General features: G+C 43.1%; 1 protein-coding gene across 1 annotated transcript in view; it reads left to right on the top strand.

The window, feature by feature from the left end:
- Positions 1 to 3,872: 3,872 nt before the first annotated feature.
- SERPINE2 (serpin family E member 2) overlaps positions 3,873 to 24,917 on the top strand; it is a 36,906-nt gene continuing 15,861 nt past the window's right edge. Inside the window, exons 1-2 of the mRNA XM_045031503.1 lie at positions 3,873 to 4,020; positions 24,294 to 24,569. Of these exons, the coding sequence (XP_044887438.1) occupies positions 24,314 to 24,569 (256 nt within the window). The 5' untranslated portion in view covers positions 3,873 to 4,020; positions 24,294 to 24,313. The remainder of the gene's footprint in view (positions 4,021 to 24,293; positions 24,570 to 24,917) is intronic.

Genomic DNA, 24,917 nt, shown 5'->3' with positions numbered 1-24,917 from the left:
CCAGTATAAAAAATAGAAATGGCTGACATTTTCTGTAGTCTTATTAGTGTCTGTATGTGACTTTAACCCTGTCCCTTCAAAATGACTAGATCTCGTCTGACAAAGCTATCTGGTTCTAAGTATAGCCGTGTAACATATTAGATATGAGTATGAAGTTTTCTTTTATATACATATGTGCACCAAAATTTAATATAAACACACCTTCATACAAATGAATTCAAATAGTAACAAGACATATATTCAATTCAGACCTTTGTACAAATTCAGGGTGAAATCCTCTCATCCTTACTAAGGCAAAACCTCTGTGTCACTGGAGTTTTTTGTCTAAGTAAGGACCTCAGGATTTGGCTAATTAATTTTAGCCTACATACAAAATCAATCAGTGCTGATACAAAATAACTAACAGGCATGATGCATGATGTTTTCTTTAGATACCTGAACACGTGTTAATAATTTACTTTATAATAGGTACAAGTATATAAGACCATTAATTAATTAGAAAAATAGTGATTACTTATCTGGGCTAGAGGTGGCTGCCCTCTTCTACATGATCTTATACTGACAGTGCACCATGGCAACCAGAAAGTGAAGGAAGAAGGCTGCTTTCTGGCAGCATAATTCCAAGGCTTTACCTACAGTGAGCTGGGAACTGTGCTACCCAAACTGGGTTTTAAATACAACTGAAAACCATTTCAAGCTAATTTGGTGGAAACACTCTTGGCAGGGGCGGCTCCAGGCACCAGCACGCCAAGTGGGTGCTTGGGGCAGCAAGCCGCGGGGGGCGCTCTGCCGGTCACTGCGAGGGCGGCAGGCAGGCTGCCTTCGGCGGCATGCCTGTGGAGGGTCCGCTGGTCCCGCGGCTTCGGGGGACCTCCCGCAGGCTGCCACCGAATTTGTGGGACCGGGGACCTCCCGCAGGCAAGTCGCCGAAGGCAGCCTGCCTGCCGTGCTTGGGGCGGCAAAATGCCTAGAGCCGTCCCTGACTCTTGGTCTTGTCGACATCTGTGTTTAAACTAGAAACAGACCTAGAGTGAAAAATTTGGATTCAGATTTGCCAAAGTTTGAGTATATTTAAACCTGGGGTTTTGGTTTGTCTTCAGAGAGTATGGGGTACTTGCTAGGTATCCACGCAGCTGGCCAGTCACTTAGTTCTGGCTCCCCCTCCTCCTTATTCCCAAAAGCTAAAACGCATTAAAGTGTTGCTAAAAATACATTCCTAATATTAGTGTTCCACATAGTTTTCACAGGGATGTTCTGTAATCATGAAAGGAAGATGAAAGGGTCTGCATGATCACTCATAGAAGGAGCAGAATGCATCCATGAGACTCTCTCTATATTAACATTTGGTCCATATGAAGAAAGAGTTTGAGAATCAGTGTGTGTGACAAATGTCAAACTACTTGAAATGCAAGGGTTTTTGCATTTGCCTCTAAATGGGTCCATTTTTTTCAGAAAATGTCACTAGTATGCACATTTTGGAGGGGGGAAGAGCATTTCTGAGTGAAAATAAGCAAAAATGGGCCATGTATTGAACAATGGTGGCATTTGTATTGAAAACGTGCAAAAATACTCATTTTGGTTGATACTGCTAATAAAGTAAAACATTATGGAACATTGTCTGTCCCCAAATCCCTGTCCTTACTGCCTCTCCACTGGCTGCCCCCTCAGTTGTTCTGGAACTGGGGGCATTTCAGAGATGAGAGAGGAGATTGGTACAGCGATTCTGAGCTGCTCCAGACTGTGGAACAGTCCATAAGCAGCCCTGAGGAGGCTGCCATAAATTAAAGCATCCTCTAGCTGTCCTAGTTTATGCTGGGTTGTATATTGGCTCCCAGAGCAATACAGAAACCCAAGGGCATAAAGATTGTTTAAAGTGCCTTTGTCCCTCTCTTGCTGAGCTGCATCTCCTTTGCTGTGCCTGTAAAATGAAAAAATTGTAACTTTCAAACAACTCTAATGTGTAACCATGACTGCTGCACTCCACCAGGCTCATAAGATGCCTATTTGTTTAGCTTGCAAATGACCCAAGTGGTATTAACAGGGCTGTCAGGATCCTCAGGGCTGTCAGCCAATGTTAAGATTAATGTGCATTTCCCAGTATAATACTTCCTCCTTGTTACAGTGCCATAGATGCCATCAACATGTAAGGGAAGGGCCAAAGCCCCCTCAAACCAGGAAGTTAGCCAGCTCCAGGCAGTAACAGTAGCACCTGTGACAGAGAACACATGAGACTGAACACACACACCCAGGGTGAGTGTCTTAGCCTGACCAAGTGTATGTGTGAGACAAGGTGGCTGAGTAATATCTTTTATTGGAACAATTTCTGTTGGTGAGAGAGACAAGCTTTGGAGCTTACACAGAGCTCTTCTGATCTATTTTCAAACCCCGTGCAAACTCGAAAGCTTGTCTCTCTCACCAACTGAAGTTGGTCCAATAAAAAAATATTACCTCACTCACTGTCTCTCTAATAACCTGGGACTGACATAACTACAGCAACTCTGCATACAAAGTGTATGTGTGTTTGCTTTATTCACTGCTGGACTAAAGGTTTTGGCAGGGGAAATGATAATCTCACCTGCAAATAAAGTAAGGGAGTTAATAAGGCAAGAAGGGAACAGTTGGGGACAAGCCAGGAGTGAGGAGGATTCTCTGAGGCTAGAGATGGGGGAATTAGGACAGGAGTGGAGTGACTGCACACAGGCGTGAGGGAAAGAAGTCTAGAGGGTTTCTCAACCAGGCAAAAGGGGAGAGTATTTTGGGTTGGGGTTCTCCCAGGTAGGTGGAGTGGTGAATCTGAGATAAAGGTGGGTAACCTCTCACACAAGCAAGAAGGTGAAGAATGGGGAGGAATTTGGAAAAGGTGGGTGGTTGCTTTCTCTGTCTGGTAAGGGTGGGGTATAGGAATGTCATGAGTAGGGAAGGAGAACAGATTGGGGGCCCTAATGAAGATTTTACCTCCTAAAGTTTCTTCATTTTATTAGTCTATTTTCAAACTTTTCCTGGCAACTGTAATGTAAGGGATTTTTTGAGATTTAGATTACAGAGCTCTCATATTGCCCATGTGCTTCAATCCCTCTGCTCTTTCTTGCTAGGGTGACCAGATGTCCCCTTTTTATAGGGACAGTCCCGATGTTGGGGTCTTTTTCTTATATAGGCTCCTATTACTCCCCAGCCCCGGCCCGCTTTTTCACACTTGCTGTCTGGTCACCCTACTTCTTGCTGTACTGTAGAACTACATGGGGGAACGGGTAGAGTTTGGAGAAGGGGTGGGCAAGGATATAGGGTTTTATATTCTGAAACCTGCTGCTCTTGGGGGGAGGGGTGGCGGGGAGAGGGTGCTTGCTTGCTGACTCCGCATCATGTTTCTATTTGGGAGATGTGAGCAGGGACCTTCACACTAGGTGTATGGATACCAAGTCCTTCCTCCAGGACAGTCTGCAGCCCACCAGCAGTGGTCAGGTGAGGGGTGAGGTCTCAGCCTCCCCAGACTAGCAGCGATGGCTCCTGACCCAGCTACCTCAAGCGAGGGTGAAGGTGATGGCGTGTGTGTGGGGAGGGAGTTGTGGATTATCTCAATATGGCACTGGGAGAGGGGGGAGTTTGGGGCAGGCTGTTTCTGGGTGGCGATGGAGGGTGGGGGAGTGAGTGGAATATGGTTATGGGAGGGGTTGGGGGGCTCTCAGAAGAGAGGTTTGCGATGAGAACAGGCGCAGAGGGGGGAGGGACCCGCGGAGGCGGGGGCGCGGTTTCCCGCAGAGGGGGCGGGGCTTGGGTAGGCGGAAGCGTTTCAGTTGGGGCTGGGGTGTCCGGGAGAAGGGCGGGGTCTCGGTGGGGGCGGGGTCTGGCCGAGAGGGCGGGATTGGGGCGGGGCTCTGCTAGCGCCGCCCGCTCCCACCGGGCGGGGATAAATCCCAAGCGCGGCAGCGGCGGTGCTCAGTTGCTGAGGGGATTTAAAGGGACCGGAGCCGCCGCGCCGGAGCCTGGTCTGCGCACCCCCGGCACTCGCAGCAAGGAGAGTAGGTGAGCGCCCCACCCCGGGAGCCCCGGGGCAGCCAGGGCCCCATCCCCTGTGTGAGTGCGCGGGCTCCGGCCAGTGCCCGCTGCTAGCCCCGGGGCGGGCGCGGTCCTGCGCGGAGAGGCGGCTCGCTCGGTGCCCTGGGGTCGCGCTGAGCATGCTGCGGGGATCGTTACCCGCCTCCTGGCAGCCGGCGCACCCCGGCTCCTGGGGTGCTGCGTCCCCTGAGCCCGCCGCCTCGGTGCGCGGTCCTGTTCTCCCCTGCCGGGTCCCCATGGCCCCGGGAGTAAGGGGTCCGCCCCCGCGGCTGCCCATCGCCTGCCTCCGGTGGGGGAACCTCTCTCCCCTCGCCCGCACTTCCTATCCCTCCTCACCGCCCCCTGCTGGTGCAAGGCGAGGAGCCCTAGTGTAGACGAGGTGCCTACAGCTGCCAGTGCTTTTTATCACCTCTGTAGCCTCACATGAGGGTGCTGCAACAGTTTTTATAGCGGGGGTGTTGAGAGCCATTAAACCAAACTGTAAACCCTGTTATTGATGGAACCCACTGCACCCCAGCACCCCTAGATCCAGCACCTATGGCCTCACAGTGACATAGGGGTAAAAGCACCAGCAGCTGCATGGGAGCTTTGTCTACGTTACACCCACTGTGGCAAGAGTCAATGTTGAAAACAGTGGAAAATTGCTTGTAGAGAGCCTCGTGTAGACATTGCTGAACATGTGTGTTGGTGCTAATATCGGAATAGTGACAGTAAGGAGGCCCATAAAAGACTATAGGCTCGATTCTGCTCTCACTGACTCCCTGTGTAACCCCACTAAAGCCAGTGGGGTTATATTGGTCTTAAACAGATGTAAGGACGAAGAGAATAAGACTCCTTTAGGAAAGGGCAAGAGAGGGATAAACACTTAGTACAAATGTTACAATGCAGCTTTGTATTGTGGCTTGTACTGTGTCTTAAGAATACTATCATTGTCATTAAAGAAGAATTACAAAGTTAAAATAGAAAAATGAGAGCAGAGGTGTACTCTGAGGTACAAGCAGGAGGGAAACCTATTTTTTTCTGATTATACTTGGAAATAGATGAGAATCTGAGATGGAGATATGTGGGAAACTGCCCTAGTCTATCAGGAGAACACTCAAATAAAATAACATTTCAGTTAACCTATGGGTATACTGTATATGCCAAATGATAGACTGGATAAAAACTGAATGCTCCCAAATGTGTGATTATTCTTTGGTACACTTTTAAAAAATGATTTAAAAAAAATATTTATCTGTATCTTCAATAATAATTTAAAAGCTTTTTTCTCTTAAAAAAAAATTAAAACTGAATGCATACAGCTGAAGTGTTGGGCAGCCACCTCTCTGATGGAGGTCAATAACCAACTGGCACATAGGGGAAATCTTGAGCCAATAACAAAAGGATAAATTTTTAATCTTATAAAAAATGCCATGTGATCTTTATCCATGCAACAGACAGGACCTTGTGTGTGTGGTTTTTGTTTTTAAAGATTTATGACCACCTCTTCTGTATAGAGCTGTCCAAATTCTCCAGTGAATGTTTTGGGGAATAGGTGGAAAGTCTTCTACTTGGAATATTTATTGACAAATATAAATAATTTTGACAACTCCCACCCACACCAGCTAATTAACTAAACTATATTGGAACAAGTATTAACAAATGGACTTTTAACCAAAGATTGAAGTCTGACTTACACTTTGAAAATATAAAGCACTGTGCAAGTTCTAAGTATTGTGTAATTCAATTGAATAGATTATCCTGATCGCAAAAGTCTTTTCTGGTGTTTAGTGTCTGCTTAGCTTTTGAACCAAACTTCCAGGAATCAAATGCCCTAAAATTAAATCACAAGGCCTAATGCTCTACACTTTCATGTGAGTTTAGTGCCAGATCTCACTCCCTGAACCAGAAGAGGCTACTGGTCCAACCCAGTGATGGATGGATTGGTCAGGATGTGCAGGGATGGTGTCCCTAGCCTCTGTTTACCAGAAGCTGGGAATGAGCGTCAGGGAATGGATCACTTGTTGATTACCTGTTCTGTTCATTCCCTCTGGGGCACCTGGCATTGGCCACTATTGGAAGACAGGATACTGGACTAGATGGACCTTTTGTCTGACCCAGTATGGCCGTTCTTATGGTCTGACTTGCTCAATGCCAACTCCTTCAGCCAATTAAAGAACAGGGTCTACTAGCAGTGAAGGAAGTCCCTTTCAGACCTAGAGATTTAATCATAATCTCAGAGGTGGGCTGGGGTGTTCTGTGTTGTTTGTTTCCCTAATTAATGTTTTGTCAGATATTGTTTCTTTAGTTTTAATATCATAAGCAGTCATTCAATCACTCAAGTATCAGAGGGATAGCCGTGTTAGTCTGGATCTGTAAAAGCAGCAGAGAGTCCTGTGGCACCTTATATACTAACAGACATATTGGAGCATGAGCTTTCGTGGGTAAATACCCACTTCATCGGTTGGTATTCACCCATGAAAGCTCATGCTCCAATACGTTTGTTAGTACCACAGGACTCGTTGCTGCCATTCAATCACTGACTGTCTTCTGCTGTGAGAAATAGAACACTGGTGGAGAAACTGCAGCACAAGATTGAAGGTCAACCATGACTCTTCTCAGTAACTTTTCTTTTCTCAAAGGTAGCAATATATTTATGTACAGAGTTAACTTAACAGATGATGAGCTGGTGGGGGTGAAATACGGGAAGGAAGAAGACAAGGATTTATCTTGGCTGGAATTGGGTATACAATACTTTTTTTTTTTAAATGAAGTGCAAAAGAAAGACCCCAAGTGTGTATCAGAATAGTGAATTATAGTTAATGAGTACCTTTGTTTTGCATCTTTAGAGCCTTGCAAATCTGCGGCTATCCACAGACGTTTGCGGATTGGATGTAGATACAAATCTTGTATCCACACAGGGCTCTACTTATCTTGATAGATATGGATTATCCTCAACACTTTCATTTTGGTGGAAGTTGTGGATGCTTGGTATGTTTCAGGATCAGGCCTTTGGCTTTTGTTCACAGTAGCCATTAATGTCTTGAGTAGCAAGTGTGTAAATGCAGAAGGAGCTGTTCTACGTAAATCAATAACTTAGCAAGCCTAATGCAGGGCTGCCCGGGGGTGGGCGGGGGGGAAGTGGGGCAATTTGCCCTGGGCCCCACAGGGGCCTCCACAAGAGTTTTCTGGGGTGCCTGGAGCAGGGTCCTTCACTCACTCTGGGGGCCCTGGAAAGCTCTCGCGGGGCCCGGGCCCCTGGAGCTTCTTCCGCTCTGGGTCTTCAGCGGCAATTCGGCGGCGGGGGGTCCTTCCGCCCTGGGACCCGCTGCTGAAGTACCGGGTCTTCGGCGGCAATTTGGCGGCGGAGGGCCCTAGGCCCCCTGAATCCTCTGGGCGGCCCTGGCCTAATGGCATCTCTGATGTGGTTTTGGAAATAATTTGAGATGAAATTCTTAACTTGTTAATGAGCCACTTTCAAGTTTGAGGCCCCAGGATGTACTCTCGTATCGTATGTTTATTGTCCTACTGTTCTGTTACCCCTTAAACAGACTTTGTATTCCTGGGCTGCTCTTCAAAAATAAATCCAAGCAATTAATTCCTCTTGTAATCTTGGAGAAAGCAGGTTGATAGCAAAGAAAAAGAATGTTCTCATGAGTATTCCTCTGACCCCTCCAAAAAGGTTTCCTGTGAATTTTGTGTAGTGACTACGCACAAGCAGTAAGCAGATGTATATAGCAACACTGTGTGTGATTTGAGGAATGGGAGAATCTGGTGCATATACTGGTGATCAAAATACAGCTGCATACCTGTAGAACTACCAAATGTACTTTGAAGACACAGAAAATGAGGAACAGCCCAAACCGGAGATCAAGATGATTAAATAATTGAATTCCTGTGTGTATAAAATTTGCAAGTTCCAAGATTTAGCATTTCTGATGGCAAGATAGTGAGAAATAGGGAAAGCAGGTGTTCAGTACATAGTAAACTTGGGTGTAAAATGAGCATCTGCTAATAAGAACAGTTTGGATCTGCACAACGGACAGGTTAAAACTGCCATAGTAAGATGTTACAAAAGCTGCTTCCCCCCCCCCCCGCCATTCTATTTTGTTTTTCTCTGTTGCATCCATTACTAAGGTATTCCAGAGCTATAAAAATATGACTTTTCTCACTTAGACTGGTGGAGATTATAGTAATCGGTACGTGTGGTTGCCTACATGTTACATCATGTTATACCTCAGCTAGGTGATGAGATAAATTCATGTCAGTACAACAAAAGAGAATTACATAAGGCTTCAAAATAATAGTCAATCTCACGTAGGGGTATATGCAGAAATATTGCTGTTCCTACCGTTTGTCAGTGACAACAGGTAAAATAGGTAATGTCTCAACAATCTACAAAGGTTTTAGCATACAGCTAAAGTCCTGAGATTTGGTCACGGTCAGCAGTTCAACAACTGTTGTAAAACAGATATATCATGCTTTGCATCTGGTATGTGTATTTGTGGAGAGGGGGACCAATATAGAACATACAGTCAAACATAATGCAGACACCAACTAGAATGTGGAAAAGTAATTTATTTGATAAGTCTGTAAACTGGCCAAGGATAAAGTAAATATGAACCAGATTCAGTTGTTTTTTTGATTACTTGGATGTCTTGCCTAGCAAGAGACAAGGTGCACAGGTAATATCTTTTATTGGACCAACTTCTGAACAGTCCAGTGAAGATATTTCCACCTACCTTGTGTCTCTGATATCTTGGGACCAACATGGCTACAACAACATATACACAGGCCTGTGGTCGGGGGCTGGCTTGGGTTAGATTTGAACTTGTGTAACTAGAGGTGAAAGGTTCTCAGTATCTTAACAGTTCCATGAGCCATCCAGTCTTTAACACTGATAAAATAGTATACAGCAATTTGATAAAAAGAGAGTCCCAGTGGAAGCTTTTTCTTTTTGGGAATCTTATTTAGGGTTGTCTAGACAGTTTTGATTGCTTAATCACAAACATGCATAACACAGGCCCCTTTATTATTCATTGGGGGAAAACCGAAGGCAACCATCAAAGAATTTTCTGTTAACTTGGTATACTAAACTGAGTAAGTAATAGTAGAATTCAATATCAAAGGTCACATATCCTGGAAAAGAAAAGGATAAAACCGATTAATCATCTCTGTAAGTAGTCTTTAAAGGGTTGCTGTTTTTTGCATTGCATTAGACATCCCTCACCCCAAACAGTCATAAAACTTTAATTTGAAATAACTTCATAGCAGGCATTGCCAGGATAACTACTTTAAAATGACATGTAGATTAGACAGCCTATGTTGACCATAAACCAATTCTGAACTAACAAGCAAAATGTAGAATAATTTTTTCTTTTGGCTTTGAGGTGGAATGTAGCATGGAAGAGTAAACCCTTTTTATGTATTTGTTTATTGAAAGCTCGAACATTACAAGATGAGGAGAGAATCTTATTACAGAAATAACTTTCAGACTTATCTTATGGAAATATCAATAATGTTTTCAGTGTGTGAAACCTAGCTGGATATATTCGGATTCCCTTGCATGTTCAAGCACACCCTCTACCGGTTGAAACTGTTACAAAAATTTAAAAAATCTACTACTAACTTGATTACACACTGAGATCTGTTGAAAGGCTAACTGAAATGTGTTTTTTTGGGAGGGGGTGGGTGGAGACGGTAAAGCTGTAAATCTCCTGGATTCTTGAACAGTCTGTGTAGATTACACACTAAAATTATTGCCAAGATTTGTATATTAGGACTCAGACCTGAAAACACACATGTGAGGAGTCTATTGAATTTTAATAAATTAAGATACACAGATGTTTTCCAGACTGGGACTATTAGCTATATCCACATGTTGATTCAATATAAAATATATTTGCCACATGAATTCATCTCTAGTGTGTATGTATGTGCTGGTGTGTGTATATATAGGCAGATTTTCATAACCTCAAATTAAGTATGTTGTATAAAAATGGATTACTGTGCTGAATAGTAATCCACAGTACTAAAATGCTACATATGTAATAAAGACTATACAGTATATTCTTTAGATATGTTGAAAATATCATGGACAAATATGGGAAATCTTCTAATCTTAGTTTGTATATTCTGATTTGTTCATTTTTTGTGCAAATTATATATAGTAATGCTTATCCCACTAATTACATATTACACACACAAAAACTGTTAACAGAACACCATAATTTCAAAATCAAGAACTCAAAAATTAAGAAATGCCAGAAGTAAGATTGCCCATGCATATGCTTCTGCATTCATATGCATTATGACGGAATTTTTAATTACCTGATCACATTATTTTTTTCTACAGGGGGAGTAGGAACTTGAAATTTTTGGCCCTGAAGATATGGAGAGCCCCTGCTATCAAGCATGGGGGTGCCAGAGCATTTAAAAGAAAAGGTCTCAATTTAAAAAAAAAAATAACATGGGCAAAACAATGTATTTTTGCTAAGCCTCATTCTTGGAAGTGGCTGAAATAATAATAATTAATAATAAATAAATCAGCCTTAGGCAGACTCCGGCATGGAAAATTTCAGCTCCAACTATTAAAGTTGGCGAAGTTTATAAGCAACTGAAAAGAGTGTCCTTACAATGGGAAATATTGGGCAATCTTAATCATTCTTGAAAGAATTAATTTGTACTACCGTATTGTTCCGAGTATAGGCCGCTCCTGATTATAAGCCGCACCCTTAACGTTTGGTGCTATTTTAAAAAAATTAAATTTTTAACTTTTTTTAACTTAAAGAAAATCTCAGCCGCGGCCGGGACTCAGAGGGCTCTGGGCTGTCTGCCGCGGCGGGGAGCCCAGAGCCCTTTAAATCCCAGCCGGGGCCGGGACTCAGAGGGCTCTGGGCTGTCTGCCGCAGCGGGGAGCCCAGAGCCCTTTAAATCTCAGCCGCGGCCGGGACTCAGAGCGCTCAGGGCTGCCCGCCGCGGCGGGGAGCCCAGAGCCCTTTAAATCCCAGCCGCGGCGGGGAGCCCAGAGCGCTTTCAATCCCAGCCGCGGCGGGGAATCAGAGGGCTCCGGGCTGCCCGCCGCGGCGGGGAGCCCAGAGCCCCTTCAATCCCAGCCGCGGCGGGGACTCAGAGGGCTCTGGGCTGTCTGCCGCGGCGGGGAGCCCAGAGCCCTTTAAATCTCAGCCGCGGCCGGGACTCAGAGTGCTCTGGGCTGCCCGCCGCAGCGGGGAGCCCAGAGCGCTTTCAATCCCAGCCGCGGCGGGGAATCAGAGCGCTCTGGGCTGCCCCCCGCGGCGGGGAGCCCAGAGCCCTTTAAATCCCAGCCGCGGCGGGGAGCCCAGAGCGCTTTCAATCCCAGCTGCGGCCGGGACTCAGAGGGCTCTAGGCTGCCCGCTGCGGCGGGGAGCCCAGAGCTCTTTAAATCCCGGCCGCGGCGGGGAATCAGAGGGCTCCGGCCTGCCCGCCGCGGCGGGCAGCCCAGAGTGCTCTGATTCCCCGCCGCGGCTGGGATTGAAAGTATTTTTATTGGTTTTTTTGGCAAGATCCCGCTTATAGGCCGCACCCCTAGTTTAAAGACTTAAATTAGGGGAAAAAAGTGCGGCCTATACTCGGGACAATACGGTATATGGGTTGCGGTGTGGTATAAAGAAAGATATGTGCATTTTGTTGTGAATGAAGTTAGTAGCCTTGTAACCAAGGCAGTAATGTGATAATACAAATAAGTCCTGTGCTAGCTTTCTGTATCAATGCATGCCTGTCCTGCCCTGTTCTTCAATTATGGATGTTTCAGATGACATTTTCACATAATAGCAAAGCAGATTTTTACTTTACAAAGCAGAGGTATAAAAAGTCTTAGTGTACATAGAAAACACTCCTAAATAAAAATCTTGGTTTTGTTATGCTTGCAAGTACCTACAGTGGAAGGTCTAGGACACTGCATTGATGCATCTGATATGGATTAAGAACTTTCTTATGGTTATGAACAAAACAAACTTTCATGCTTATACTTCAGGACCTTTTAGAAGCCTTTGATACAGTTGGCCATATAGTGCTGCTGATTGCATGCATGACAGTGCTTCTCTTACAACTGCAGCTCAAAGTTGGTTTTGATTATTTCTTATAGACAGTTTACAACATTGTGAGGAGTAGTTCCTTGCCACAAGACTTATACCCATCTCCTGCTCTCATTAATTTTTGACTGCTTAGAGCAGTTGAGATATCATGTATTCCAGTGCCACCAATATACTGGAGGAGCCTAGCTTTTCAGAAACCATGTGTTCCTGAGTGTTTGTGCAGTCCTTGGCACATCTGGGTAAACAATACTGATTGGTCCTTTATACAATACAATAATGGTTGGATCTACTACACAGCGCAAATAGCTTGCCTTTTCTTTTCAGCAGCCACAATCAGGGCTGTGGCCAGCGTCTCTGTTAGTGGAGGGGAGGAAATCACCTAGGATGAAAACGATTTGCCTTTCTCTAACCAGTTTAGTTCATATGTCTCAAAGGTTTTAGAACCAGAGCAAAATAGCTGCCTCAGACTTGAACTCCTGCTTTGAGGAACTAGAAGGAACATCAGCCTTGTCCCCTGAGGGAAGTATACAGTTTGGGGGTCTGATTGGTCTTGTTGCTTTTCCTGTTTTTACACAATGGTGCCATGAGAGATTTAACTAGTCAGAGAAGGCTTTAGCCACTATGGTCATGCTTTTTACTATTGCCAGATTAGATTACTGCATTTTAATCTAGTTGGGGATGAAGAAAAATATGTGGAAACTTCAATTTGAATAATGGTACTTTCTGAGCAAGAGAGAGGTCCCCCCCCCCCGAGTTCATCACATGAATTCTGTGCCCATTCTGGGGGTTCCCTATTTTATTGTGGATGTACTTGGCTCCCTTGCTTTGAGAACTGTTGGAGTATTTAAACTTCACTGCACTGCGCCCCCCTTCTGACAACAAAAATTACTAAACAACCTCAGGAGGGGGGAATCGAAGCCTGAGCCCTCCCAAACCCCACTAGCTCAGGCGGGGAGGCCAAAACTGAAGCCCAAGGGCTTCCACCCAGGGCGAGGGGCCTGAAGCCTGAGCCCCGCCGCCCAGGGCAGTGGGGCTTAGACTTTGGCCCTGGGCCCCAGTAAGTGTAATGCCAGCCCTGATGACCCCATTAAAGCGGTGTTGAGACCCACTTTGGGGTCCCGACCCACAGTTTGAGAACCACTGAAAAACTCCATCTGATGGGGAAGAGAGGGCAGAGCATTCTTAGCAGAGGGCACTTTCCTAAAGAATTCCATTGTAATGGTTGTAAGCCTGACCAGGAGCATGGTGCAAGGCCCACCTTTTTGCAAACCCTTTTACATCTCTGTAATAAAGAATGGCCTGCTATAATCCCTCAGGGATACGTGAGGAGGAATCTCCAATTGTACCTGAATTGAGGAATGGAGGAGAGAAAGGGTCTTAAGAAAAAATTCAGTGCATTCTTAACCTTGTGTCTTCTACCTAGAAATTATAGTAATGGTTTCCCAAGAATGGAGTCTTTTTTTGGTACATTTAATAATCTTCCTGCTCGCAATAATAAACTAACTATCAAAACCAACTTGCTTGTGGCAAGTTATTTCACTTTTTATTTTCCTGAGCAAGTAAGGTACCCTCAGTTTTTATCACTGGAAGGATGGGTGAGTTTAATTGTATCTGGGTTAATACATTTTTATGCTGATTTTTTGCAAGACTATGTAGAATTTCAGTAACAGGTTTGGTGGAGACAGCTCCACTATTGGATGTCTTCATTTTTATCACTTAAAAAGCAGATTAGTCACCACTGAACATTGTGGTACATTGGAGTGAAAATAAACTCTCCAAAAGGAGAGGCATGCAGTCAAGATAATCAAATCATGACTCCAAAGTTAACCTTATATGACCACTTTCATTTATAAACCTGATCTATTGAATATTGTTTTTAAAAAAAACAAGAAATCCCCACTCCACCCCCCTTGTGATGATCACTGTGTATAGTCTGTAAAAGCAGCAAAGAGTCTTGTGGCACCTTATAGACTAACAGACGTATTGGAGCATGAGCTTTCGTCGGTGAATACCCACTTCGTCAGATGCATGTGTATAGTCTGTGTCCAGAGGGATCCTTATTAAGGAAAGTTTGCATGTAACCAGAAAGGGTAGCTTCCAAAAATTTGTTCCACTTTTTAAAATGTGCCTTTTTTTGGTCTGTTCATAATACAGGTTAGAAATAACTTGTTTCTACATGAGACAAGGTGGGTGAGGTAATACCTTTCATTGGACCAACTTCTGTTGGTGAGATACACACGAGGTATACAAAGATATTACCTCATCCACCTTATCATGCTAATATCCGGGGACCAACATGGCTACAACAACACTTCTTTCTGAATGCACATTCTCTAAAAACTAGTCACAGGATGATTTAACATGTTGGCATGCAGCAGTATATAGTTACTAGAAGCCATTTATGCTTGTATGATAACTTGTGAATGGTCTAAATGTTACAAGCGCCAGTTAGATTAAGCTTTTTATTTTTAAAAAAATCCTAGCTTATTTAACTGCAAGGATCTTCACAATATTACTAAGTCAACCAGCAGTCTTAGGAAAGAAAGATACTAGCATTTCTTAATTCTTACTGGAGAGAATCCTCACTCCTCATTTTGTCTTGGTTTGGTTTTAATATAGCATAAGGGCAGGTTTACACAACAATCTTAAGTAAACCTTTGTTAGGTTGACTTACAGCCACCTCAGTAATTACTGTGGGGGCTGATGTCCACATTACCCTCCTTCTGTCAGTGGTGCATGTCCTCACCAGGAGCGCTTCCACTGACTCATGGGAGCAGTGTGGGGGGCTGAGAGCCAGGGCTCGCAGCTCTCTGTCGGGAGCTCAGCTGCACCTCAGGTTGGGAGATCCAGGCCTGAAGTCCAGTCAGCAGCTGTGCTCCTGGTGGGGAGCCAGGACCCTGGTGTGCAGCAGGGCTCCCAGTGCAGAGCCCAGGTGTTAGCCTCAGCTGGAACCCTGGGTAGCAGCTGGGCTTGGAGCGGAGACCCAGAAGCAGCCCACCTGTGGAGCTGGCTTTCTTGTCAGTTTCAGGGCTCCAGCCAACTGCCGATGTTAGGGACTCAATATGTACACTGACACTGTGTCTCCCTAACTACACCAACATAAGCCCTATGCCTCTCATGGAGGTGGAGTTACTGTGTCGGTGTTGTAGGGCACTTAAATTGGTGGGAGCAAGGCTGTAGTCTAGATCAGTGCTTCTCAAAGCTGGTCCGCTGCTTGTGCAGGGAAAGCCCCTGGTGGTATGGGATGGTTTGTTTACCTGCCGAGTCCGCAGGTTTGGCCAATCGCGGCTCCCACTGGCTTCGCCGGCCCCAGGCCAATGGGGGCTGTGGGAAGCGGTGTGGGCCGAGGGATGTGCTGGGTGCCCTTCCCGCAGCCCCCATTGGCCTGGAGCGGCAAACCACAGCCAGTGGGAGCTGTAATTGGCCGAACCTGCGGATGCGGCAGGTAAACACTGTCCCGGACTGCCAGGGGCTTTCCCTGCTTAAGCGGCGGACCGGCTTTGAGAAGCACTGGTCTAGATACTGACATAATTAGGTCGACATAAGCTGCCTTATGTTGTCCTAATTCTTTAGTGTAGACCAAGCCATGCCCCACATATCATCAAGACTGAAACCTCAACCTGGCCCCACTTGCTATCAGCATCTTCTTGGAATCCCATCAGAGGCAACAGACTGGATAGTTGTGAATTTCTCCTTCGCTAACAGAATCTCTGACCCCGCCACCCACCCATCTCAATGTGGGTGTGGAATGTGGTAAAGAGAGGTTAGATAAGTTATCCCCAAAATCTTCATCACTGGCTGTGACACTTGCATGAACTTTGTGATTTCCTGCCCCCCACCAAAAGTCCTAGAGATTAAGGGGAAAAGATGAAAAATAACACAATTTATTATTTTTGTGATCACTGTGTCAGACTTCCTGACTGAATGAGGCTATGGTGCTTCAGTAGTTCCATCATGTATATAGTTGGGCTCCATTGACTTTCAAGGGAATGGTGTGGTTGCCAGATTTTTTGATCCTGGCCTGTGCCTGGTCACTATCAGGACTATAACCTGGTAAGAGTCAAAATATAGTTAGATTTCAAGTGATTAATTTTTCATTAAATCACAAGTATTTCCTAGTGAGCATTCACATGGTCGCTTCTGGGGTAGGTTAGCCAGACATACCAATTTACTTAGTCTTCGTTGGGTGGTGTAGAGAGTTGAAATGGGGGTCTTCAGTTCTGGCTGGATTTTGAACCAGGTAACACCTTTTTTGGGTCTAATTAAAGGGGATCTGCAGAGAAGTGAGGGGAGGTGAGAGACTTTTGCCTCTGGTTTATTGTGATGCATATGAAGTCTTGAAAGATGTGAGGTTTTTGTTTACACTGGAAATTCAGATCTTGCCTTTCCTAGAGGCTATGGAAAACTGGTAGGATTAAGTCATTAGTGATAACATACAAAATAGCCAGATTAATTAAAATGGGGCTGTTTAAATATCTTGGAAACATTTGTAAACAGAGGTGTCTTTCCCTAATCTTTTCAGCAATCCCTAATTGCTAGAGACTGGACACTAGATGGGGAGGGCTCTGAGTTACTACAAAGCATTCTTTTCCAGGTATTTGCCTGGTGGGTCTTGCCCACATGCTCAGGGTCTAACCAATCACCATTTTGGGGATCAGGATGGAATTTTCCCTCCAGGTCAGATTGGCTAAGATCCTGGGGGTATTTGGTCTTCCTTTGTAGCATGTGGCATGTACATGTTTAAACTAGTGTAAATGGTGAATTCTCTGTAACTTGAAGTCTTTAAACCATGATTTGCGAACTTCAGTAACTCAGCCAGAGGTTGGTCTATCTCAGGAGTAGGTGAGTTCTGTGGCCTGCAATGTGAAGGTGGTCAGACTAGATGATCATATTGGTTCCTTTTGACCTTAAAATCTATGGGTCTGTGAGTGTGTTTATTCAAATAAGGGCTCATAAGCAATATCGCACACCATTTTAACCCCTCCTGGGTACTTACATGGCTGCTAATACTATAGTAATGGGAGTCTCACAATCTTTTAATGTATTTATCCTCACAACTCCCCCATGCAGCAGGTAATGTTGTTATCTTCATACTGCCCTGTCTATCTGTATTCATCTGTTGTCACTTGTCTTATACTTAGGTTGTAAGCTCCTTGAGGTAGGGGCCATCTTCTTCTTTTTCTTTGTTTGTACAACGCCTAGCACTGTGGGATCCTGATCCATGACTGTGTCTCCTAGCATACGGTAATACAATACTGTTCTTAGTTACTACATAGTATATCATGTGGTTTGCTGCGCAGTAAAAAGTCTGAGGCAGAAATCCTTTAGCTTTCCAAATTGTTCAAAGAAAATATATTGATCTGCATGTACTAAACCAATTTATGCAGCCAGCAAGCTATTATCCCTGTTAAGATTAATATAGTAGTAAGTGACATAACTATTTTAAAACATTCTAAAAGCTAGCAATCAGCTTTTCTTAGCAACATTTTACACATACTAAATCTTCCAGCTACTGAGTAGTAAACAATGTAATTTAAGAGATGCAGCAAGATAAATCTACTGCACCTGACTCATCCATTTTTTTCAAATCAGGCAAATCTGAAAAGCTAGTGATTGTCATTTGTTAAGCAACAATTTGTTAGGCAACAATAATGTCCTTGGGTGGCATACGAGCCCCTATTTTCTCATTCCCTGTCCCAGAGTACTGAATACCTAAAAGACAAAAGGGAGGAAATAACACTGAGAGGACACTGGAAAGCCCCAAAGAAGGATAAATGTTGTCTTATATCTTTGAGGGTTTGGTTGGATTTGCCCACATTTGGTGAGCATTGTGAAAGAAAAGAATTTTGAATGCGTAGAGCTGATGAACCATGGTGGTAGACGGCATGCCTAGAGATGGAACAGAAAAAGAGGACTAAAAGAAGGAGACTAATGGTGCATGAGGCTGGCAACTTTAGTGGGCAAGGAGATGAGATAAGAGCCTGAGAATTTTAGGCAATTGAAGAGTTGTGAACAGCCTTTAACTAGTGTGAAGAAGAACTTGCCAACAGGATATAACTGCTACTAGCAGTCGTGGCAACATATTCTTTATGGATTCATCCTGCTCTGCCTTGCATCACTATGCAGCTAGATTCTGGTCTTACTTGCTTTGAAGGAACAGTTCTATGCAGCACAGCCAGTCTCAACCAAGATTTACAAGTTTGTTGAGCATTTCTCCTGCAGGACTGGACAGAGGGTTAGCAGCAAAAGTAAAACTTCTGTCTTTAGCTTCAGGCATTCGAGCTTTGTAAAAATATTAACTTGAAATAAAATATCTGGTATCCTGGCAAAAGTTTGTAGTATAACTGTCACAAGAATTTAAATTGTAAGGTAGCGGAATGGTTGGCACTCTAATTAGAAATAAGCAGCATTGTGCTTCGGATTCCCTAAAGAATTCGTTTTTGCGCCTGATGGTGTAATCTTTATTCAAGCAAAATTCCCATAGGCTTTAACTCTGTAGCTCTTCTTGGAAGGATCCAGTCATCCTGCCAGTAGTTCATGTGGATTTAAATGGAGAATTGGAATTGTTTTCTATTGTGTTATAAATTACTACATCATGGCAAGGATACGTTGGGATAGAAAAGTCATTCTCCAGTGATCTGACCCCTTTAATAGTTGCACTTTATGGTTCTTTCAGGAGTATATATTTAGCTTAAATGGCAGATTTTAACTTTGGGTTTATTTCATCTTAACTGATTTATTATGTTTGTCGTCCACTGTTTACCTGTGTCCAGATGATCTGTAGCTGCAATAAAGGCATTGACTAATAAAAAGGAAAAAATAAGGGAGCCCTAATTTGCTTGTGCATTACTGTTGCCTAACTGGTGCAAAAATACTTGGCTGGCAGACTTGTTCCTTGCTGCTGTGGCGATGGTTTACAGCCTCAGACTCATCATGTGACTCTTCAAAGGGTTGGCATGAGAGACTCAACTAGCCTAGAATGTCCTGCCATCAGAAGAGCCTATTGTTTGACTACCCCTGCTGTAAGAGCAAGACCATTATTTTTTGTCAAGGTCCAAATTTCTTGGTCAAGATATAGTTAAGGTCCAGACTCTAGAGAAAATAATAATAATAATAATAAAAAATAACAGTGATAAGTAAATATGATTTTTGGGGTCTGTTCAAAAGTGTCTGGTGGTCCGGATTTTGCTCGCGGTCTGCCTCTTGGCTACCCTGTCTTACGCTCTTCTTGATTCTTGGCCATTTTAGCACTTTCTGAATAGGAAAACTCTGACTAAACTAAAGAGAACTAAGTTAGAAATATTTGGGGACTGGAGAGATCTCTGAATTTGTGCTATCCACTGTATGAGGATGAGTGAATTTGACATGTTCTCAGGAGATTGAGATAGATTGGTGGCTCCAAAACATTGCAATTCCTTTGACCTCTTGTGTCCAAGTGTGTAGTGGGGGAAGGGAAATATATCAGTATAGAAATTAACATTGACATTTAGTGTGAGCGGGAGAGAATGAACAAGCGCATGTGCACACACAACAAGTGTGGTATTGAATTGGGATGTGAAAACTCAAAGGAGTATGTCCTGTATCTTTTTAACCAGCTGAAGAGCATACATACCACATTGTTGCTCTTACAGGTAATTTTTAAATTTTTAAACTTCCAACTAGAGTTAAATGTGGGTGGTACTTTGAATTTGTCTGGACTAATTAAGTAAATCAGCATGCCATTGATCATTCTAAATGCTGGTATTCAGTAAGGCATTAACATAAAGATGTTTTCTGTAGCATTCATGGACAGAGGCACCCCTCATAAAATCACTAGCTTATGGCATTTTAATTGTCTCTTGGTTGAGAGTTGTAGCACAGAGATTAGGATCAGGGCCAGGACCAGCTGTGCCCCCAAAAGACCAGGCCAACCCACCAAATCAGACCCAACCCGCATCCCTCCCCAGACTGAACCCCCTGAACTGGACCAGACCCACATCCCTCCCCAGACCAAACTGGACCCGTCCTGCATTCCTCCCCAGTTTGAATCCTACAAACTGGACCAGAGCCACATCCCTCCCAAGCCCAAACTGAACCAAACCCAAATCCCTCCCCAGACCAAACTGGACCAGACCCATATCCTTCCCTAGACCAGGGGCGCTGGTAGGGGAATAGGACAAGGGGCACTGAGTCTCCCCCAGGGGTGCTGGTGGGGGGGATGGGGCAGGGGACAAACTTGTTTTTCACATGCTCATTACTTTGCAAAACTTTCATTTAGTCAGTAGACACCTGCTTAGCCCAGCCCTTTGCCATTTTAGTGCATGTTTCTCTGTCTTAACAAGGGAGGTTAGGCAGGGATGGTGTTACATCTGGGGGAGTTTACATGAGAGAGACTGTAAATTGTTCACTGAATCACAAAAGCAAAAAACAAACCTGACTTGACTCTGAGAACATGGAAAATCAATATTAAGGTCTCTCTCTTCTGTATTTGCTGCAAGCTGCTACATTCATGCTTAAACACTATGGAAGAAAAATATTGGCATCATCTTAGACCTTTGTGAGCTATTTATAACAGTTTATCTGATGAGCTAGTCCATTTTTCTGTTCACAAGCAAATTCTTTTTTCCATATTTGTGCATTTCTAATTGATTAGTCTATATGAACATATTTGAGCATATAGATGTGAACAGTACTTGTGCCATATCTGCCAAGACTAGTCATTTTTGTCACATGGTATTGTTTCTGTTCCCTGATTGGATGAATGCAGAAAACAGGGCTTTCATTACACCCATCCTGGTTTCTTGCTTCTCTCAGAGAGAGGGTCAGGACAGTTTGTGGAGCTGGGAGGAACTAGGCTGACAGGATTAGGGAATTTTTAGAATATTTTAAATTCTTTCTTTACCAAGCCCCTTGAGTCAGGCCTTGCCTGGCACATAATTGTTAAATAAAGAAATAAATAAAATTACCTGTTGTATAATTAGTTCTGGGATCCAGTTTAAGAGTAATTGCATATTGGCATTTACATGCACAGTCCCAAGCCATGCAGATTGCAGCAATATCCTTAACTGGTTTATTTAATTGCCTCTGATTAGAGTTTTTGCGTAGTCCTGCAAAGGGTAAAATCTGATGTCCTGTTAATATTGTTTAAATGTGTTAATGCAAAAGCTTTGGTTTAGGGTTTTGGCAATAATGTTCAGTGACAATGTATTGTTCAGACACTTGATCTTGTTCCATTTACATCACTGTTTCACCTATCTACCAAGTGCATTTACTGAGTTGCTGTTTTTTGTCATTTGCCTATTCCGCACAATCAAAAAGACGCACATAGGCCAGGAGGCAACCTTAACATGGGCATTACCAGCATAGTTTAATTGTCATAACCTGGCTTGCCTACAAATGGCAGGACGTAATGACTTAACTCAAAGAAACAACACCTTCACCACCACTCCTCCTCCTTGTTCTGGACAAACTTTGAAAAGGAAGTCTATTACTTCCTCAGCTAGCCAAAACAAAATTTGACACTTAGGTTTGTTTACAAATATGTTAGTACAAATAAACCCTACTAGTAAGAATGTTCATAAACAAAACTAATAGTCAACACAATGGATTGAAATTCAGCTTCTAGTTCATCTGATTGATTGAATAATTTTTCCTATAATTGGTTCAGCTCTAGCCTATATCATGGTTCTCAGGGGAGGAGAACAAGGGGGGAAAAAATCTTACCTGTACGGGTCAAGGAAACTGTACTAGATTATTGCCATCAACTGTGTTGTAACTAACATGGTTGTATTGTTATGTGGATAGATAGGATCTCAGTTACCTCTGTAGTTTCCCTTAAAAATTCTGTCAACTGCTACTGTTCAAATCCAGTTTAGTCTGCAGTATGCTCAGAGAGCTCCAACTCACCTTTTTGCAAACTAATAGTTGTTTATACATCAATCCTTTTTAAGGTTAAGGTTATAAAATTTTTCAAAAAAAAGTTAAAAGTTTAAGTTTAAAGGGGCACGACTTTGGGTTGATAGGCAAGAAGTTAAAACCAACATAGGCAAACAGTTTTCCAAATCCTAAAATAAAAAAAGCTATCTCCTCTCAAAACTAAGGACTGTAACATGCATGCATACAGTATATATTGAATCTGAATTCCTCTTCTAGATAACTTAATAAACCAAGACCCATGAAGTTCTCTCTGGATACATCTACACTACAAATACAATTGTGCTGGGGGACTAGGTTGGGTCATGACTATTCTTAGGTGCATTTAAATTGTGCCTTGGTTCCGTATACAGTACAGGAGCAAACCATGATTGAATAATGTCCCTTGAACTATGATATAGCCTTGACAAATACAACATTTCTGGTTTTTCCATTTCCAAGATTCTAGCAGAGTTCAAGTACACTGTTGTTCAAGTACATTGTTCGTTGTTGCTTTGCGCCTCGTGTGATCATTTAGACTCATGCAAGATGGGTGCAAACTTACCATTCTGACCTTGTAGAGTTTTACACCCACTTTGTAATCCCTTTGCCCTAATGTAAATGACTATACACATTTCAATACAATGCTGATTTGGGACATTGCCAGAATTGCACAAATTATCTGAGTTTTAATTGAGTGTATATAAAGACTTATTAAATAATGATTTTTATAACTTGTCTTCAGTGAACCAGGTAACTAGTGACTTTTGTATGTTCAAGGGCTACTGCTTTGGAGCCTTAGTTTTTGGAATACACACTAGTCTGTATTAGTGCAAATAATAAACAAGCCGCCTACTGTGAAGGAAAAGAAGGTTTTACAGTTGGAACAACTAAGACCTCAAAAGAGAGTAAGGATGATGCAGTAGAGCATTATTAACGTCCGAAAAATCCGAGCCCTTCAAATATGCAAGTAGGATGATGCATTTCAAATATGCAAGAGGGAAAAAAGGTGATCAGTTACTCCATAAATTATGCTGGACCAAGTTATCCATATCAAGTTGTATTCAATGACGCATCTATTTTATAACCTCTGTGCTTCATAGGAAAGCAGTGTTGTCTCATGGATAGAGCTCTGGGTTGGAACTCAGACCTGGTTTTTATTCCTGGCTTGCCATTGGCCTGCTTGGTGACCTTGGAGCACTTGCCCTCTTTGTGCCTCAGTTTCTCCATCTGTAAAATGAGATTGATACTGGCATCCTTTGTAAAGCACTTTGAGATCTACAAATGAAAACTGCTCTATAAAAGCTAGGTAGTATTTATAATACAGAACCATTCAAATGCAATTATGTTTTACTATAAGCTGTAACTGGGTGACTCTTGGTAGAAAATCATATTTGGAAAAACTAAAAACCCAATTCCAGCTTTTGAGAAGTTAGCAAATGTTACTAATCTTTCTTCTCTGTGAAAAATGCCACTTATGCCTAAAGTAAACCAATAAAAATTTAAAGTAACTTGGACTACTGTATTTCATAGTTAACTGTAGGTGTCAAATCTGTTTTCAGATCTCTTCTCCTCCTCGTCATGTGTGCATACACGCATCTCTGCTTTTGATGGACAATTGGCTATTGTGTGTACAAGTGCATCAAGTATTCTTGTGAAGATGTTATGGTGTACTTGCCTTAATCAGAAGTACTGCACTCTATAGTGCAGAGATGGGGGAGGGATAGCTCAGTGGTTTGAGCATTGGCCTGCTAAACCCAGGGTTGTGAGTTCAATCCTTGAGGGAGCCACTTAGGGATCTGGGGCAAAATCAGTACTTGGTCCTGCTAGTGAAGGCAGGGGGCTGGACTCAATGACCTTTCAAGATCCCTTCCAGTTCTAGGAGACTGGTATATTATTAATTATTCATTAATTAAATCCAGTTGTATGAGTGTTGTGACAATTTGATGTCTTAAAACCAGGATCAGAGTCAGTTAGGGTGCAAATAACTGAACTTGGACTAAGTCTTAATGGAGTTTTACCTACATCATTAAATAACCATATAACTCAGCACAATTGTCATTCTCTCTGCTTCTGGAGGGAATGGTAGGGTTGCTGAACTTGAGGTTTGAGGCTTATTGGCAAAGCTATGTGAAGTTTTCACAAAGCATCCACTACATGTGTCTGACTTTAGCTAATGTTAGAGACAGCCAGCTACAACTACACTGCATTTAGCTAATGTTAACATGCAAGTGTAGCAGAGAATTTTTATGCTCATGAAAGTGGTCTTAACTTTTTTTTTTTGGTCTCCTTTAGGTTATTTTTGTTTAGAAATCATGAACTGGCACTTCCTTCTCCTCTTCACCGCCATGACTTTAACATCTGTGTGGTCTCAGTTCAATCCTTTATCTCTTGAGGAACTAGGCTCTGACATTGGAATCCAAGTTTTCAATCAGATAGTCAAAGCTAGACCTCAGGAGAATATTGTGGTTTCTCCACATGGGATTGCATCTGTACTGGGAATACTTCAGCTGGGTGCTGATGGCAAGACAAAGAAGCAGCTGACAACTGTGATGAGATACAGCGTAAATGGTCAGTTTTTATTTGTTGTTATGAATCACTTAATAAAAAACCTGCATAAACTTTTAAGGCTGGAAGGACAATATATTTTAATGGGAGGTTCTTCAAATTGTGCTACATTGTTTACTAAAACTGGCTTGTGATGCAAAGTATGGTCAGCACTAAGAGAAGGCCATAGCTCATAAAATGTCCCCTACAGTATAGGCTACCAGATAAACATGGACTCAGTTTAGCTAGAAAATTCAAATTCCATCCCTTCTCACTGACATTGATGCCATGCTTTGGGGTGACCTATCAACTATTTATGTGGAGGGTGTAGAAAGATATAGGGATAATTTGGGTCTCTCGATCTCAGAAAAT

The sequence above is a fragment of the Mauremys mutica genome, chromosome 9 (genome assembly GCF_020497125.1).
Source record: "Mauremys mutica isolate MM-2020 ecotype Southern chromosome 9, ASM2049712v1, whole genome shotgun sequence".
NCBI lineage: Eukaryota > Metazoa > Chordata > Testudines > Geoemydidae > Mauremys > Mauremys mutica.
This window is presented reverse-complemented; position numbering and strand designations above follow the sequence as displayed.